Here is a 17402-nt window from a genome sequence, read left to right on the forward strand (position 1 = left end):
GGCTTACATAGGAGCCTGATCTACTAAAAGACAGGACCAACACCTGCACACTTACTCCAAAACTGCAATTTTAATTCAAATGGACACGTTTTAGATTGACTTGGATTGCGGTTTATAGTTTTAAAACAAATCATCTGAGATGCATTATTTGGCCAAAGCTCATGGTTTTAGAAATCTTTATACACGTAAATCAGTGCATAAAAGTGCTACTAGATGTTTTTGGGTGTGCACAATTACGCACCAAAGTTGGCCGTAGTGCAGGACACAGAATGGGAACCATGTGAGGTGTGAAGCACAGTTATGGAGTCAGTTACTTTATTCTGGATAAACAAACCAGACAGAGGTATCTTTTTAATAATGAAAAGATCAACATTCAATAGTCCTTCCAATGACATATCGACAAACCAAAAACTGCACATAATGAGGATAATTAAATATGAATGAGGTACTGAGAGTTATGTTGGATAATTGATCCAAAAAGCAAAGATCTGTTTCTGTTTGCAGACGTCTGAATCGCTTCACAAACACCTCAGATTTGCTCCAATTCAAATATGTTTGTTCCATTTTGTTTCCTCTTGTTGTTTTGAACTGGGAACCACAAAATGTAATCTCATAGGATAACAACAGAAACAGATATTTTGAACATGGACATGTTTTATCGTCTCATATCGTCATGAAAACTGGGTTCTGGATCCTCAAAGTAGTTAATAATGAAAAAGAAAGACGAGGGCAGAACTCCAAATCGACTTTTTTTAATTGCCACACGGACGTTCAGCTGTGTGTGTGTGCTGGCAATTTCACAGTCAATAGACACAGGTGGGGTTAATTACAGATTTGCACAACTATGATTAATCTATAATTAACCCCACCTGTGTCTATTGATTGTGAAATTGCCAGTACACACGCTAAAGGAGGGCGTCTCGCTCGTAATGTCCGTGTGGCGATTTAAAAAAGTCGATTTGGAGTTCTGGCCTCGTCTTTCTTTATTATCTCACTCTTAACATTTTATGTTTTTAAGTACTTTATTTTATTCCCTGGTGTTTTATGATCTTTGTTTGTTTTTATTTGCTATTATTTGTTAATTCTTTCCTCTTTTTCTGTAAGGCACTTTGTTAAGAAAAGTGCAACATAAATAAAGTTTCTTATTATATTATTTCATAAAGTTTGTTCAAATATGAAACATTTAAATTAGACAGTTAATTGGAGAAAGCATGTGATAGAAAATATGCCTGATGCTTTTTTTCTTATGCTATTTGGAGCAATTTGGAGTTTTTCATATAATGTTACGAGTGATCTTTCTTTTTTAGTTTTATATATATGTTTTGCTGTATTTTAGATGTTTTTATATACAGAGATGTGCTGTAACACCATCTGGGGCCAAATGTGAGTCTGACTAACTAACTGACTGACTGACTCAAAGGAGAGACGCTTAAAATGATAAATATGAAACGTCCTTGGTCAATAAGACATCTTCTGACAGCACGAAACCCCTGAAGAGTCTCATCAAGACACACGCACACAATTCAAACTGCAAATTGAAAATCCAGCAGCAGAATCTGACCTGGTCGAGTTTCAGGGACATTTTTATTCAATGTTTTTTAAACTTCTTGTGATGTAATAAGAGAAAGAAAAAAAAAAGAATTCTTTTGATGGCATGAAAAATAAGATCTGTGGTTTGATACGGTGTGACATTTTCATAGGCATGAAGACAGTTACAGATAAAAGGATTTTCTCCAGTCTGGTGCTAATCCATCGTCTACACAATCAGCTCTATTCATAAGACCTTTGTCATATATCTCTTCATACAATTAGTTTTTCTACAGCTTGTCATTCTATGTCAGGTCTGTTTTAGGGGATTTTTTTTTTTTTTCCTTTTGGGGTGGAAAACAAGTGGTGCTGATGATACAGACTCTTAACAAACCATTAAAAAAAAACCCAACAAATGAGCAGAGAGGAGGGAGGATTTTAAAGTATGACTCAGCTGCTACTACAGTAGAAGGCATGAGTTTCCATGTGCCACGACCTGCACGGATAGAATTGCAGTCTGACAACACCCATTGGCTGAAAGTAGGTCAAGTTTAGCTTCACGTCATTCTTTACTGTAATTGTGGATCTACAGTTGAATGCAGGAGCTCCGAGAGGATTATTTTATCATGTTGTAACAGAGACCTAAGAGGTATGAAAAGTACAAATCACATACTTTGACATTTGTGAAGAGCTTATGCACATTTATAAACATATAAATGTGTGAGTGAAAAAAAAAACAAACTGTCAAGTGATCTAATCTGTGTCACTGGCACAAAATGCAGCTGCCTTTTTCACATGGAGCAGGATGCTGGTCTGACTTTAAGAGCATATTTTACATCTAAATGAGTTTTATTAAAAGGCAAAAATGTACTTTTACACCTAGAAAATGTAAGAAACGTCCGGTGGAATCTGTGGATTTATATGTTTGTTGGAGACGTTTAGCTCCTGTTACTACATGTACATATTCAGACAGGTTTCGACCTGACGGTGGGATTAAAACTTGATGGAAAATACACATTTAATTTGGAAACAATGACAATGACCCGAGGCACAAGCTGAGAAAGTTACCCTTCACTCAGTTTTCACTGGTAGTATCAAGACAAATGAGTCTTTCCAGAGCGAATCGCCCACAGTCATAATTTTGGAAAAATATTTTTTGACTTTGTTTGACAATTCTCTTAACAACATAAAAAAAAAACTCACTTTCACATTTTGTCTGTAAATGCAACAAAACTGAGGAGTCGTAGTCCGTTAATGGGCCTGTTCGTCACAGATTTTTTGACATACCTTGAGGCGATGCAGTCGCAACAAAATTACATGAGAGCAATTTAAAATATTAAAAGAGTTTGGGAAATATGCTACAACTGCAGTTCACGACTGGCAATATATACATACATATACATATATATATATATACAATTGATGTGTATTGAGAAGTAAGCATAAAGTCTTCTGTAAATGTACAAAAAAAGCAGATGCTACTCATTCTATATGCAACAGTTTGACTCTAATTTGCTTTATATTTGTCTTTTCATACGGAAGTAAGCAGAAGTAATCATTTATTCTTTCCCTTTTTCTTTATTTATCTATTTTAATCTTTTTTTTTTTTTTTTACAAGTTATTTCATGTGTGGTCAGTGGATTAATGTTATTAATGGTTGTTATCAATTCCATATTTATGCATAGCCCACCCAAATACAATCCCTGTCCTGATCTAAACATCAGTAACTCAAACATGTGACAGTCCTAAGTTTTGTTGAACAGCATTTTGGGTTTGGGCTTCTTTAAAGTGGGGGGATAATGAGAGTGAATGACGGATTTTTTTCTTTATGGAACTTATTTTTGTATTGAACTCTATTCAATAAAAAAATAAAATAAAATAAAATAAATTATATGCAAAATTCCAAATGTCCGACAGTCCTTGAAGGCAGCACGTTCCAAACGTCTCCGTGCTGTGAGATTCTTTTTTTCCCACATCGCCTGAACGCAGCGCGATAAAGAGTCCCCGCCTCCCCGGTGCTTTGACGTCACCTGCGTCCGTCTCCGCACATGGACGGAGAAGTGTAGCAGCTCCGCTCCCTCTCCGCCCTCCTCCTCCTCCTCCTCCTCCTCCCTCCCTCCCTCCTCCAAGCTATTAGCCAGCCAGCCTCGACGACAGACAGCCAGCCGCTCACCGTCCTGCTGCTGCGCGGAGTTCCCGTCTTCTCCCTCCGAGCCCCCGGCGTCGTTTTTCCCCGTTTTGCGAGGATAATATCCACGGGCCGGCTTGCGAGTTCGGTCGCGTCTTTTTCGGGGGGAAATATTCTGTCTTTTGCGAGCTTTGTTCTCCAATTGCCCTTGAAGACATATGGAGAAAATGGCCAGACCTCTTCCTATTAACCCAACTTTCCTGCCGCCGACTCACGGCGTACTGAAATCCCTGCTGGAAAATCCTCTGAAGCTGCCTTTCCATCACGATGAAGGTACGTTTTTAAAACTTTTTTTCATGCACGTAGACCAGAAGCGGGTTTCGCCTCCTCTCGGTGGTGTTTCTCTCTCTCCCTCTCTCTGCTGGTTGTTATTATCATTCTGAAGACATCTATGGTTTGACAGCTGAAACGCAGCAGAGGACGCGGTTTACTAAACCCACCGAGAGTGACGCCTCTTAATATTTCAAGATCTTTATCGAAAAATAAACACTGTAACGTTACTAGTTAAGGAGCTGCAGAGATAAATAAAACAGAATGATGTTTGTCTCGGCTTCATATTAGCTGACTGACAGTCTGCGTTAACTTCAGATAAAGCTAGCAGGCTGTTTTATTTTATATTTATTATGTAAATTAGCAAAATGTAAACCTATTCGCATGTGTTGTTATTGTGACTGCGCTGTTTTTAGCCTGGAGGTCCGCTTATAACCTTTAAAGCCTTTTGCTCTTCAATGGGATTTATATTAGTGATTCATCAGGTTGTCCGTAGAGGGCGCCTTTTCTGTTCTGAAGCTGTTGTTGATGCTGTTTTATTGAATGTATTGACTGTCTGTTTTATCATCTGAGCATGAATAAAGTCCTAGTTTCTATATCTTAAAGGGATAATTCACTCAAATGACAGAAAAAAACCAACATATTTTTTCAATTAGCCAGCTGGAATGAGGTGGGAGTTTTTGTTTTTACTCACAGCAAACATGCATTGAGAAACAATGGCCCTGCTGTGGATAGATCAGTGTTTTTTTCACCTTTGGTAGATAATAGTTTCCTGTGAAAAGTGAAAAAATCCCAATTGTTTTTTCTCCCTTGTTAATTTGTTTGAACTGACCCTTTAAGATGAAACCCCAGGCATACTTTCTATTTATACTCATGCAATGACCCGTGATCCTCCTCCACTGTTAGACAATGAAATGACTGTGTGCACACATTTGCAGGATTTGGGAAAGACAAGGAGAAAGAGAAGAAGCTGGACGATGAGAGCGGCGTGGCCAACCACCCACAGTCGGCCTTCCTCGGCCCGACCCTGTGGGACAAGACCCTGCCCTACGATGGGTTAGGACAGGTCCTGGACAACTTTCAGCTGGAGTACATGGACCTGGAGGAGTTCCTGTCAGAGAACGGCATCCCCGCCAACACAGCGCAGGCTGCCGAGCAGGCCCCTCAGGCAGCGCAGCCGCCGCAGACCCCTCTGCAGCAGGCGCCGCCCCCAGCCCCGCCCACGCCCTCCGTGGTGGACCTCAGCAGCCGCGCCACCACCTCGGTTCACACGGCCATGGCGCCTCAGACCTGCCTCCGCAGCCCCAGCACAGCAGGTAGGAAGCTCATGCAGCGGAGCCTCATGTATCACCTGAAAGCACACCTGCACACACGCTTGTTCACGCCTCGTCAGTGCTGCTGTTTGCTCACCTGCTACACACACACACACCCTCTCCACCCATCCCAGTGTCAACCCTGACATGCTTAAGGAGAACAAGTTCTTGCTATTTGTGTCCTTCCTGTAGTTCGTGTGCCTGAGGGCATCGCCTCAGAGCTCGGAGCTCTTGACCACAAGTTAGACACACACTCTGACACACTTCAGCTGGCTCTGATTTACAGCCCTGAACTGGACTTTGGACTCACAGAGTACAGGTTAAACTGGCTCCCAAGTCCAAGGATGCAGCACGGTCTCGTTCGTGAAGCTCTGATCGGCAGAAAAAGTCTTTCTTGCGTTCACTTTATCTGAGTCATGAGTTAGTTTTGGTGGGTTTTTTGTGTGTGATGGTTATAAAGGTGTGTTGCAGGTTTTTCAGTAATCCCTGCAGGCTTTGGAGATGCATTAGTCAGAAATATTCTTCTTTGTCTTGCAGTCTAGACTAAATGAACTGTTGCTCTCTTACTAATCAGTGACTTGATGAATATTAAGACGTTTTTTTTTTTTCAGATGGAATTAAATTACATTGTGATTTTGCTCTCGAGATCTGTTTAAACATTTCCAGAAAAGGCTGAGTTATGTATCTAAATATTTACACACATTCATTTATTTCAAGCTTTTTATTCTTGGATTCGGTTTGTGGAGAATATTTGAGTTTGACTGCAGTGATCAGATGGAAAATCTTATTATTGTAACGAGCTGACGTTAAGTAGGCAGTTTGTATTTAGACTGAAGCATTAAACTGTGTAACTGAGTTTGTTAAGTTGCTGCCAGACAGTATTTAGGTTTTCAATTCACCAGACACCAGAAGGGGGTTTTTTAATCATTTAAAGGGCCGACTTACTTTCACTGTAAACACAAACAGAGTCCGTTCTCCTCGTGGTTAAAACCACGAACCGCTGCGCCGAGGACGGTTTGTGTTTCAATTCCAAACTCAACGTAACGAGAAAAAACAAACAGCTCCTGGCAGAAGATCAGAAGATATGTGACAGATAAACAGATCGAGTGTTTGCAGGGTGTTAGTGTGTGTGTGTGTGTGTGTGTGTGTGTGTGTGTGTGTTTCACCTGTAAACGCTGAAGAGGAGGGTCCTGATGAAGAGCCACGTGGATTTTTTCCCACTGACGTGTCAACGAGAGCCCGAGAGCCCAACAGTGTGTTTTTTTTTTTAGGCCGATAAGTCGAATATTCATCAATCAGTTAGATGCAGTTTAACCTCTGTGCAGCTGTGAATTGATCCTGCTGATGATTAAAGACTCGACAGTTTGGATGATAACGGAGGAAGAGTGATGATTGATCACCGTCCTGTCAGCTGTTGATTGACTGATTGGAGTCACTCAGCTGCTCATTTGTTCCGTTACGTTACCGGTTCAGTTTGTCTTGTTTGTTTTTCTTTTTACTGTCATGAATGACAAAGAAAAGGATGAAATTAATCACATGTTTGCTTCATAAATGACTTATAAACGATATTTAGGGCTGCAGCTAACGATTATTTTCATTATCCATCAATCTGATGATTATTCTTGTGGACGTCTTAGAACTTGTTGCTCAAAAATCCAAAATATATTCAGTTTACTGTCGTCTATGACAGAAAAAAAAGCTTCAAATTTGAACATTTGAGAAGCTGCAACCAGCAAATGTGCTTTATTTTAATTATTAAATTATGGAAACGGTTTCCACACACATCCCATAATAACTGTAATGTTGGGACAGATGTTTGTACATCACTTCCTCTCAGATTAGGGAGGAAACCTCGATGAGTTATTGTAAACATGCTGTTACAGCTGCTGTAACATATAAATTATGATATTTAAGTTTTTTACAGACTGTAAGATTGATCTCTGATCAACCTGAATGTCTTCATATCAACATCTTGTAGAGCTGCAACAGAAAATAATCAGCAGCTATTTTGATAATTGATAATTGATTAAAGAGAAAATATTAAAATGATGCTTCCATCTTCTTAAATATGAATATTTTCTGTTTTTTTTTAGTCCTCTATGATTGTAAACTGAACATCTTTTGGTTCGTGAACCTTTTTCAACATTTTAAAGAGCAAATGTCTAATTGGCTGATTAATCAATAATATGAATAATCGTTAGCGCAGCCGTAAAATAAATGATCTGAATCCCATCTGATTGAACTGAGAAACAACAACCAATGAAATCTAACTGACGTTTCAACCGACCAATCAGGCTTCAGTCCAGGAAACCAAAATATTTAACTGTTCATACTGTAATTAATCATAATTAGTACATTTATTCATTAAAAACATTTAAGAACAACACATGGAGGCTTTAACATTAATGTTTATGTTATTAGAATGAAAAATAATAAATAACTGTTTATTTATAATGTACAGAAAACAGAATTAAAGGATAAACAAATCAGAAGTGAGTCAACATGTGAACATTAGTGATGAAGGTAGATTGTTGTGATAATAATTTGAGGTTCATGTCCTTCAGGTTTAGTTTATAACGAGGAAAACAACCACGAAAGGCTGTTAAAGTTTCTGAAAATGAATTATTAATTCATATCTGTATCATCTCATTAATATTCAGACGGGGAAATAAGTTAAAACTTTACATCCTTGTTTTACTTCCTCCTCGCCAGCTCTGTGCAACCTGGAGCATCTAACGACTCGTATTATTTCAGTTAATTGAATCATTGTGAAGTTTATAAAAATGTCAGAAAATAGCAAAACAAACAAATATGCTCATAACAAGTTTTGTCTCCAACCTCCAAAATATTAAATTTGAAATGATATAAACCAGAGAAATCAGCAAATTTCTCACATTTAAGCTGAAAGTTTTGCATTTTTTTGCTCGATAAAAGACTCAAAAGATGAATCAGTTGTAATATTAGTTAAATTAATTAATTAACACGTCTTTTGAGCATAAAGCAGTTTACCAAATATTGGAGGGAATCTCTTTCTGATTCTTGGTGTCTCGATTCAAAACGATCAATCAATTAATCGATTGGTCAGGTGAAAGAAAAATAATCTGCAACAATTTTAATAATCAGTTTATTGTGTCAGTGATTTTTCAAGAAAAAAACAACAAAAATTCAAATTTCAAATTTTCAGCTTTTCTGTTTTTAATGTTTATAAACTGAATATCTTTCAGACTGTTGGTTTCTGGGAAATTAACGGACAGTTTTTCATAACTTTTTATAGACTAAACTAATTGAAAAAAAAAAAAATCAGTAGGTTAATTGATTAATGAGTCTTAATTGAGTCCAACTGCTATATGAAATAATATATACTGGCAGTTAAACTGTCAAAATAAAAGCAGAGAAAAGTCTGTTTCTTATTTTAAAAAATAAAATTAACTTTATTAATTTGGAAGCGCGTTTTGTCTTCCGTAGTTTTGAGGGTATTTATTACCCAACATCACTGGTTAAATGTTCTCTGTAAAAACATAAGTTGGGGTGTGTGTGTGTGTGTGTGTGTGTGTGTGTGTGTGTGTGTGTGTGTGTGTGTGTGTGTGTGTGTGTGTGTGTGTGTTCTGGAGTAAAAGGGGGTAAAGAGACAAAAAGAAAAAAAATCAATTTGCATGTTTGCTTGTACTTCAGTTCAGTTCTGCTGACATTAGTCTCTGAGGTAATGAAGTGATAACAAAATACTTTCAAAGCTAATTATGAAGTTAAAAATGCAGCCAAACGTTCGTAGAAGAGAAGAATCACATCTGTTATTTGAAAATCAACTTTTTTTATTTAATCAAGACTTAAGTAGATGTGATGTAGCTTCATTTTTCTGACAGTGAATCATTAATTTGTGTCAGACGGAGCTGCAGAGTTTCAGTCACAGATAAATGATGCTCCAGCGAAGGTGCATCTGTACAGTACAGTTTATTCCAGCCTGTGACTGCGTGCACATGTGCGTACACGCTGTGTGTGTGTGTGTGTGTGTGTGTGTGTGTGTGTGTGTGTGTGTGTGTATGAGTGTGTGTGTTCTGTTTTGGTCTGTCTCTGTCTGTGTCTTCACATTTACCTCTCACGTGAACGCGGCTGGGGTTTCCTGCAGCGTGCCGGGCCATGTGACGGACACATGCAGGCGCCGTGTGCAGCGCTGAGCTGCAAACAGGAGCTTGTCACGGCATGAAGCTTGCCTTCCTCACCCACCCTCCCCCTCCCCCCTAACTCACTCACTCTCCCTTTCACCCTCCCCTCTCTCTCTCTCTCTCTCTCCCTTTAACACTCTCCACTTCCCATCCAGTCTTCCTCTCCCTCCCTCTCGCCGGGGCTCGGCTCCGACACAGAGCCGGGACTCAGAGCCAAGGCACAGGCTGTACCCTGCAGAGATCACATGGACTCGGGTGTGCTCTCGTCACGTGCACGCAATATTGTTCCAGCTCACTTAGTCTCGTCTCGCCTAACCAGCCAGCAGCCACCAGCAGCCGCCAGCAGCAGAAGCCGCCGCCGCCGCCGCCACCGACACCACCGCCCACAATAACAACCACAACGCCTCTGTGCTTGCAAGCAGTGCAGCAGGTGGCTGATAACATTGTTATCGCGAACCAAACCAATGAAGTAAAAAAAGGGGGGCGTTTCACTGTTTTTTTTCTCAGTCTGCAGACTCTGAGGGTCTCAGGGTCAGTCCCGGGGTGTGCTGTTGGCAAGGGGTCAAAGGTCGTGGTGCATTCCAGCGTGTTAGTCAAGGGAAGGTGGCTCAGTGAGAAACATAAATCAACACATTTCAAGAGCCAAACAAGGAGTTTTTACATCTATTAACATATAAAAAACAATCAGAGAAGGCTGTAATCAGTCAATACCTGAAGTTAAATCCCTTTAATTTGATCTTTCCCAGCGTTGCAGTCTCTCTCTCTCTGGTCTCCAAGCTCCCTCGAACGTCTCGTCATGTGGCCTGTTGGCAGGATCAGGATGTCCTGCATGAGGGACTCGGAGGAATGAAGTCCTTTTTGACTCGTATATCATGGAAACAAATGATTTCTGCAGGATTTGGTTGATAAATATACTTTCATACTTTTTTTCCTTTTAATGTCAACAGATCAGTTTAAAGGACATAAAACCAACAACGTGACGAGTCCGTCGATACTGAAGACGTAAATCTTGAACCTCGCGAGTCGACATTAAAAACAGATCAGTAGTTTCCCTAAAAAAAAAAAAAGAAGCTGGGCACTGTAGTTTTTATTAAACGTCACTCAAACAGGAGAAAATAGTGTTTTGTTTGTTCGGGAACTATTTTCAGTGGCGGATTAACACACAACCTTAAGTCTAGAGGGTATTTACGGCAGCAGGACAAAATAAACAGTCGATCAGTCGCCAACTATTGACTTAATTGCCAATTTTGAGTCCAGATTCTCTTATTTCACCTTCTCAAATGTGAATATTTTCTGTTTTTTTAAGTCTTTTATGGCAGAGAACAGAATAATTTTGGGTCGAAGCCATTTGAGGACATTATCTCAGGCTTTTTGGGAACAGTGATCGACATTTTTCAACCATCTCCCCCTAACCAAATAATTGAGAAAACATTCAACATATTGATCGATAATGAAAGTAGTGATTAGTTGCAGCCCTGCCTGAGTTCACTGATGTGTTTTTAATAGTTTTTCGGGACAACAACGGAGCTCTCTGGCACAGAGGAATAAGATACAGACAGTCCTCATTGGATCAATTTATTGTTGGTCTTTCATTTGTTGACAAGAAGAAAATGTCAAATATTGAATTTTTTCAGTCATGGGAACCAGTCTCGTTAAAATTCTGAAGCTATTTTAAAACCAATTAGAAAAAAAAGAAAAGTTTCTGCCCGTTAAGTCCCTGAATGCAGCCCTCCTCCCTCCCTCCCTCTCTTTCTTTCTTTCTTTCTTTCATTGAGAGGAGGAACTGGCTGTCGTCGTGCCCGAGTTACACCCAGGTCAAAGTTCACACGGATCAGCTCAGCATATCAATAAGTGTAGTATTATCACCAGCACAGCTCAGCGATAACACACACACACACAGTAACACAGTAACGGTGATGCGATCACCTGCGTGTAAATAGATAAATAACTCTCATGTCAAATAAAACCAGTAGAACAGGTTTTACTGGTATTAAGTAATCCTGTTTATTTCAGCCTTCACGCAGCTCTTTGTAGGTCAGACCTGGACTACCTTTCCTGGCTCGTTAATTTTAGATTTCCTGTTTCGGGAGGCGGGGTGGCGGAGGAGGAGGAGGTGGAGGTACTATTTTGTGAATCCACATTCAACTACTTCCTCCCCGCCCCCCCCACCCCCCCTCCCCCCCTCCCGCTGGAATGTTTCATACATCAGTCGAGGACATTACAGGTCAACGAAAGGGCCTCTACTGTACTTAAAGGCCGTGACAATACGCTACTGTGTTTCAACCCTTAACGCTAATTAGCAGATCAGAACGGACTCGTAAAAAGGTGATTAGGGCGAGGTCGGCTATTTTCAGGTCCGTGTAGCGGGGCTGATTCAGGGCCTGACAGATTGTCTAAGACCTGTGTGTGTGTGTGTGTGTAGTTTTAGTTAGTAAGAAGCTTTCTGTCTGGTGGCGCCTGGTTTGTGAATGGTGGGGAGGTTAAGTTGGGCTATATGTGTCTCAGCTTATGGATGGAATTACTCTCATAATGGAAAAAAAAATGTGCATACAAGAGGAGTCATGTGATTCGTTAAAACAGCGTTGTGTGTGTGTGTTCGGCTGCGTATCAAAACTCATTACGGTCTCGGTTCAGATTCATAAACAGCTGATTGATCAGTTGATTACAATTAATGTGCAACTATTTAAGTCGTTTAAGTACTTTTGTTAGAAAAATTAACCCCAAATTCTCTGTTTCCAGCCTCTCAAAAGTGATTATTAGCTGGTTTTCTTTGCTTTCTGTGATAATAAATTAAATGTATGTTTTAGTTATCGACAGCTGATCTGAAAGACGTCACCTGAGACGCTGGAAAAGTTTATTTCTGACATTTTAAAAGACGGAACAAATCATTTAGCGATTAAGTGAGAAAATAACCGGCAGATGAGTCGATAATAAAGATATAACAGTCGCAGACAGACGGTAACATTAAAACGTCGTCTTGTTACTTCAGTCCTGAAACAATTAATCGATTAGTCCGTTTGATATCTTTGGGTTTTTGGTGGGAAAAACGAGCAATTTAAAGACGTCACACTGGGTTTAATGGGTTTTACACAGTTTTCTGGCGTGTTGTAGATAAAACTGTTAATCAATGAATTGAAGGAATAATTATAAAAATATTCAACACTTAAAATAATTAATAGCTGCAGTCTGTTCTGACTTATTTCTGCAACAGATGCAAAACTTTTAGACAATCACGTCTTTTATTGATGTTTTTCTTTTGTGCTGACTTTTTTTTTTTTTTTTCTTGAATTGAAAAAGTGTTTTTTTAATAAAAAACAAGTTGTAAGTAAATAGTTCCAAAAAAAAATAATAGTTTCTACTCATATCCAGCGTTTTTATATCTGAAACATGTGTCCGTGAAAAGAAGTAGTTGTTGTGTCTTCGCCGGGGTATTTTTACCATATTTCAGTTCGTTTTTTACGAGGTGATAATTAGCAGCTTTAATAGTTGTGCATAGTTGGCAGAGAAGAGGAACTCTTTGTCTTCCTCGTGTTTGAGCATTATCTGAGGAGTTGTGGTATTCTTTTGAGGTTTTTTTTTTTTGTTTTTTTTTTAAAGAGATGAAGACGCTCATCACTTCCTCTGGGTAGGACAGTGTCTCCTGATGTTAAGACAGCACACACACTTCCTGTTTGTGTCTGATTTTTTTTGTACACAGAAGAGCAGTCAAGGCTGAAACTGATTTCTTTTAAAATCTACACAAGCAGGACGCGGTTTGACCCTCGTATGACGACGCCGAGGACGCGAGGTGTTGGTTTGTATCACCAAACAAAAATCAGCGCGAATGTCGTGAATCATGCGGTGATTGTTTAGGAACTGAACCACCCTCCGCCGGTGGTGCACAACAGACAGATAGACGTGAAGGCATGCAGAGACGCTCGACCGTGTTTGTAAGACAAAATCTGGTGGTTTGAGATCAGCTGACAGGAGCTGCTGATAACTGCACAGCTCAGAGATAAAACAGTTGAAATGATGTGTGTGTGTGTGTGTGTGTCTACCTGTGTTCATAAAGCTTGTAGACAGCACCACCTGCTGGTCAGATGAAGCTAATACTTCTCCATCCTAAAAGTATGTAACCCAACAAGCGAGGCTTCTACCTTTTTAAGCCTGACATTTCTTTAAGGATCAGCTGTCAGACACATAAACATGTGAGCTCAGAGAGGAAGAAAGGCAGTATTCAGCCCCCCCAACACCAACCCCGACCCCCCCACCACGCTCGCTACGAGAGGCGCTGCTCCTCTTGTATCTGTAGAGAAAAGATCTGCTGACGGGGGGGGCTCAGTCATGACGTCACACAAGCAATTATCCCAAATGGAAGTATCACCTTGACCTTTAATGGGGGGGGGGGGGGGCATTTCTGCAATTAGAGTCAAAAATCAGAGGCGCTAATAGTTAGCTTCCTGCTGATTCCTCTCTTCTCACTCTGCCAAATAATTGCAGCTATTCAACAGATTTCATATAACATGTTTTCCTTTTTTTTTCCTTTCGCAGCTGTGCCCTCATCCCGGGACACCCCCAGCCCCATCGATCCAGAGTCCATTCAGGTGCCCATGGCCTACGAACCCGACCCGGCGGACCTGGCTCTGTCCAGCGTGCCCGGCCAGGAAATGTTCGACCCCAGGAAACGTAAATTCTCAGCCGAGGAGCTGAAGCCGCAGCCCATGATCAAAAAAGCCCGCAAGGTCTTCATCCCCGAGGACCTGAAGGTGACCTCTGCCGCTCCCGTCTGCCGTTGTTTGTGTCGATGCAAAGATTAGATCTCCTTGTTTTTGACCCAGATGTTTGGGGGCCTGTTGTTATGTAAGCAGGGTCTGAGACCACTTAGACCCAGAGCAGCGGAAGAACAGGGACTGAGAGCCAAACAGGCTGCTTTCTCATACACGACAATAGACAATAGATGTTAAAGAAAGAAGCAGAGAGAGAAAAACAAACTGTAATCATATGTGTTTAAGGTGCAGATGTTTATCTCAGCTTAAAACTTTAAACAACTGACATCAACATAAATATTTAAAGATGAAACATGGATTTTTTGCATTTTACAGCAACAGAGTATTGCTTCATTTTTTTTGATACAAAACAAAAGAAAATAAATATTCTTTTCTGTACAGGAACTAGCTAATCATCTGTTGAAATCTGCGTTACCATGACGACCTGACTTTAACTTTTTTTTTTTTTGTATTTTTCAAACATCAAAGCTTTCTGCTGACTCGTCTGTTGTTATTTTTGTAGTTCTGCTTTGACAGAATACTGTTCCTCAGGAACGCACATTCTTTTCAAGTCGTTATCATCATCAGGCCAAAAAGTAAAGATAATAAATATAAGTAGAAAAGCTTTGTTAACTGTAGCTTCAGTCCAAAAAAAATGTCTTTTTTTAGAAAAATTCCTGGTAAATTGGATCTAACAGAAAGTCTGTTTGGTTTCTTTGGAATCTTACAGCTTTAAAAAACACAACTTTTAACCAGGATTTAATGTGAATTTTCTCTCTTTTCTGTCATAATTAGTCTTGTTTTGGATATTTGAGCTCCAGGCTCTTCAACATAGGGTCCGGGGCCTTATAGGGGGTCTGTGGAGGAGTTTGTCAATCATTCAATCAGAATTAATTAAATTAAATTAAATTTACACCAGTAATTTAAACAGGAAACTGTATTTACCGGATCTAATATTTTAAACTGCAAGTGTTGGGTCAGTAGGAGCTTAACGTCATCTGACCTTTTGACCCCGTCATCAGCTGGTCGGAGGTCTGATCATGAGACTACTTATTAGACCAGCAGGTCTCCTCCTGTAGAAGTGATGAGGATCTTCAGATTCAGGATCAACGAGTCGTATTAACTCCTCTGTTCTGCTCCTCAGGACGACAGGTACTGGGCGCGGCGCAGAAAGAACAACGTGGCAGCCAAGAGGTCACGAGACGCCCGGCGGCTGAAGGAGAACCAGATCGCCATCCGGGCCGGCTTCCTGGAGAAGGAGAACGCCGCTCTCCGCATGGAGGTAGCGGACTTGAGGAAGGAGCTGGGTCGCTGCAAGAACATTGTGGCTAAATACGAGGCCCGACACGGGCCCCTGTGAGCCCCAAACCCCCCCCACCGGCCCCTCCCTGCCCCCCCCCCCCCCCCCAGACCTCCATCAACACCCCAATCCACACCCACTTTACTCCTCTGACCCACTTTCCCCTCAAGTTTGAAGGACAATGTGTCTCTTTTGGTGGCACTGCCCCCTCCTCCACCACCACCTCCCATCTCCTCTTCCTCCTCCCATAAACCCCCCCCCCCTCCCCCCCGCCCATCTCCCCCTCCTCCCTCCTCCCCCCCCTCCCACCAACACACACCTGTATGATTCTGGTATTATAACTGTCATTTTGACTTTCTATCATAAGCTTCTATTTGTCTGTTTCCTTCTTTTATTTCTGTACACATCGTTCAACTAAATATATATACATATACATAGATGAATATATATATATTTACACATGCATACTTCCCACTTTGATGTCCTGTGAGGAGTTATGAGCCAACCCACCAGCTGAGTCCCCCCCCCTCCTCCCACCTCCCCACCCCCAATGCTACCTTCCACTTTTGAGAAACGATGCCATGCTGTTTGTTGTTCACTTTCATACCAATTTTATACGTGAGATCAGGACTGAAAACTGTTTCCTGTTTCCCTTCTGTGCTACAGCCATGTGACGTGTCCGAGAGCCTGCTTTACCCCCCCCACCCCCCACCCCACCAAACCCCCTCCCCTCAAAATCTTGTATTTTTTAAGCCTTGTAAAAGATTTGTCAACAACATCCTCTTTTTGAACTATTTCCTCAATATTCATGTTTTATTTTGGTAGTCTAACCCCCCCCCCCCCCCCCCCCCCCCCGCGCCCCCTCCCTCCTCCTCCCAGCGCTCTAACACAACTCAAGCTTCTCTAACAGCATCTTCGGTATTCTAACGTTCAGATAGCACTTAAAAAAATTTTTTTTTTCTTGTGCAATCGTGACGTAGATTTGTGTTTTGTTTTTTGTTTTTTTTTAAACGTTTTGTTTTTGTTTTTCATCATCCGGACACTGAGCAATAAATCCTGTCCACAACTAAACCGACATGTTCCTCACCCCCCTTCCTGCAGACCCGCCCCCCGCCCCCCCTTTTCACACCTCACATCTTAGCTCAACCTCCGTTAACTAAGCTAACCTTAGTTGACCCTCTGCACTAATGCGTGTCTCACAATCTGATCCGGTGCAATGTTTCCACTCGCTCAAATTTCCTCCGCCTCATATTTATCTACCTTTTATTTCTCAGATGGAAGATTGTTGTTTTTTTTTTTTTATATATATACATATATATATATATATTCTGTTGATATAATTGTTAGTATTAATACTACTCTTGACATTGTTGTCGTTTAGCCTCCTCCTTGTTTTCAGATTTAAGCATGATTTCTTTCACAGAACGAAAAAGCTATTTGCAAACCTTGATTTTTTTTTTTTTTGATTTTTTTTTTTTTTTTGCAAAGTTGTTGATAATTCTTTTTGCTTCTGTTTAACTTAGCATGATTAATATGAGTGTTTTTATTTTAGAAATCAATACAGATGTCTGTAGTCTCTCTTTGTAGCTCTATGTTTGCCTTCTTTTTAAGATGGCTGTATGAATGTAAAAGATGTTGACAAAAAAAAAAAAAGTTGGATGGTGTTGTCCAATACTGTGGTTAACCCAATCAATTTGTTTACTGCAGACCAAACGATTCACAAACAGAGATGATATATTGGTTACAAGAGATATGTTTATATAAACCTATTCTATAAGTTGTTCTTTTTGTACAGTATTTTTCCTATACATTACTGAACTATGTATTTTAAAGGCACAACAGATCCAGAATATTATTAAAGAATACAAGTATATAACTCAAAGACAAATGCATATAGTT

At 40.4% G+C, this 17402-nt stretch overlaps 1 protein-coding gene across 1 annotated transcript; it reads left to right on the forward strand.

Annotated features, from left to right (window-relative positions):
• The first annotated feature begins 3417 nt into the window (after positions 1-3417).
• Positions 3418-15783, forward strand: hlfa (HLF transcription factor, PAR bZIP family member a). Its single transcript, XM_044330837.1, has 4 exons — positions 3418-3988; positions 4924-5301; positions 13989-14203; positions 15348-15783. The coding sequence occupies exons 1-4, from the start codon at positions 3874-3876 to the stop codon at positions 15561-15563; spliced, it is 924 nt and encodes a 307-aa protein (XP_044186772.1). The 5' UTR covers positions 3418-3873; the 3' UTR covers positions 15564-15783.
• The last annotated feature ends 1619 nt before the right edge of the window (positions 15784-17402 follow it).

This window comes from Thunnus albacares, chromosome 17 (assembly GCF_914725855.1).
Source record: "Thunnus albacares chromosome 17, fThuAlb1.1, whole genome shotgun sequence".
In the NCBI taxonomy this organism is placed as follows: Eukaryota; Metazoa; Chordata; class Actinopteri; order Scombriformes; family Scombridae; genus Thunnus; species Thunnus albacares.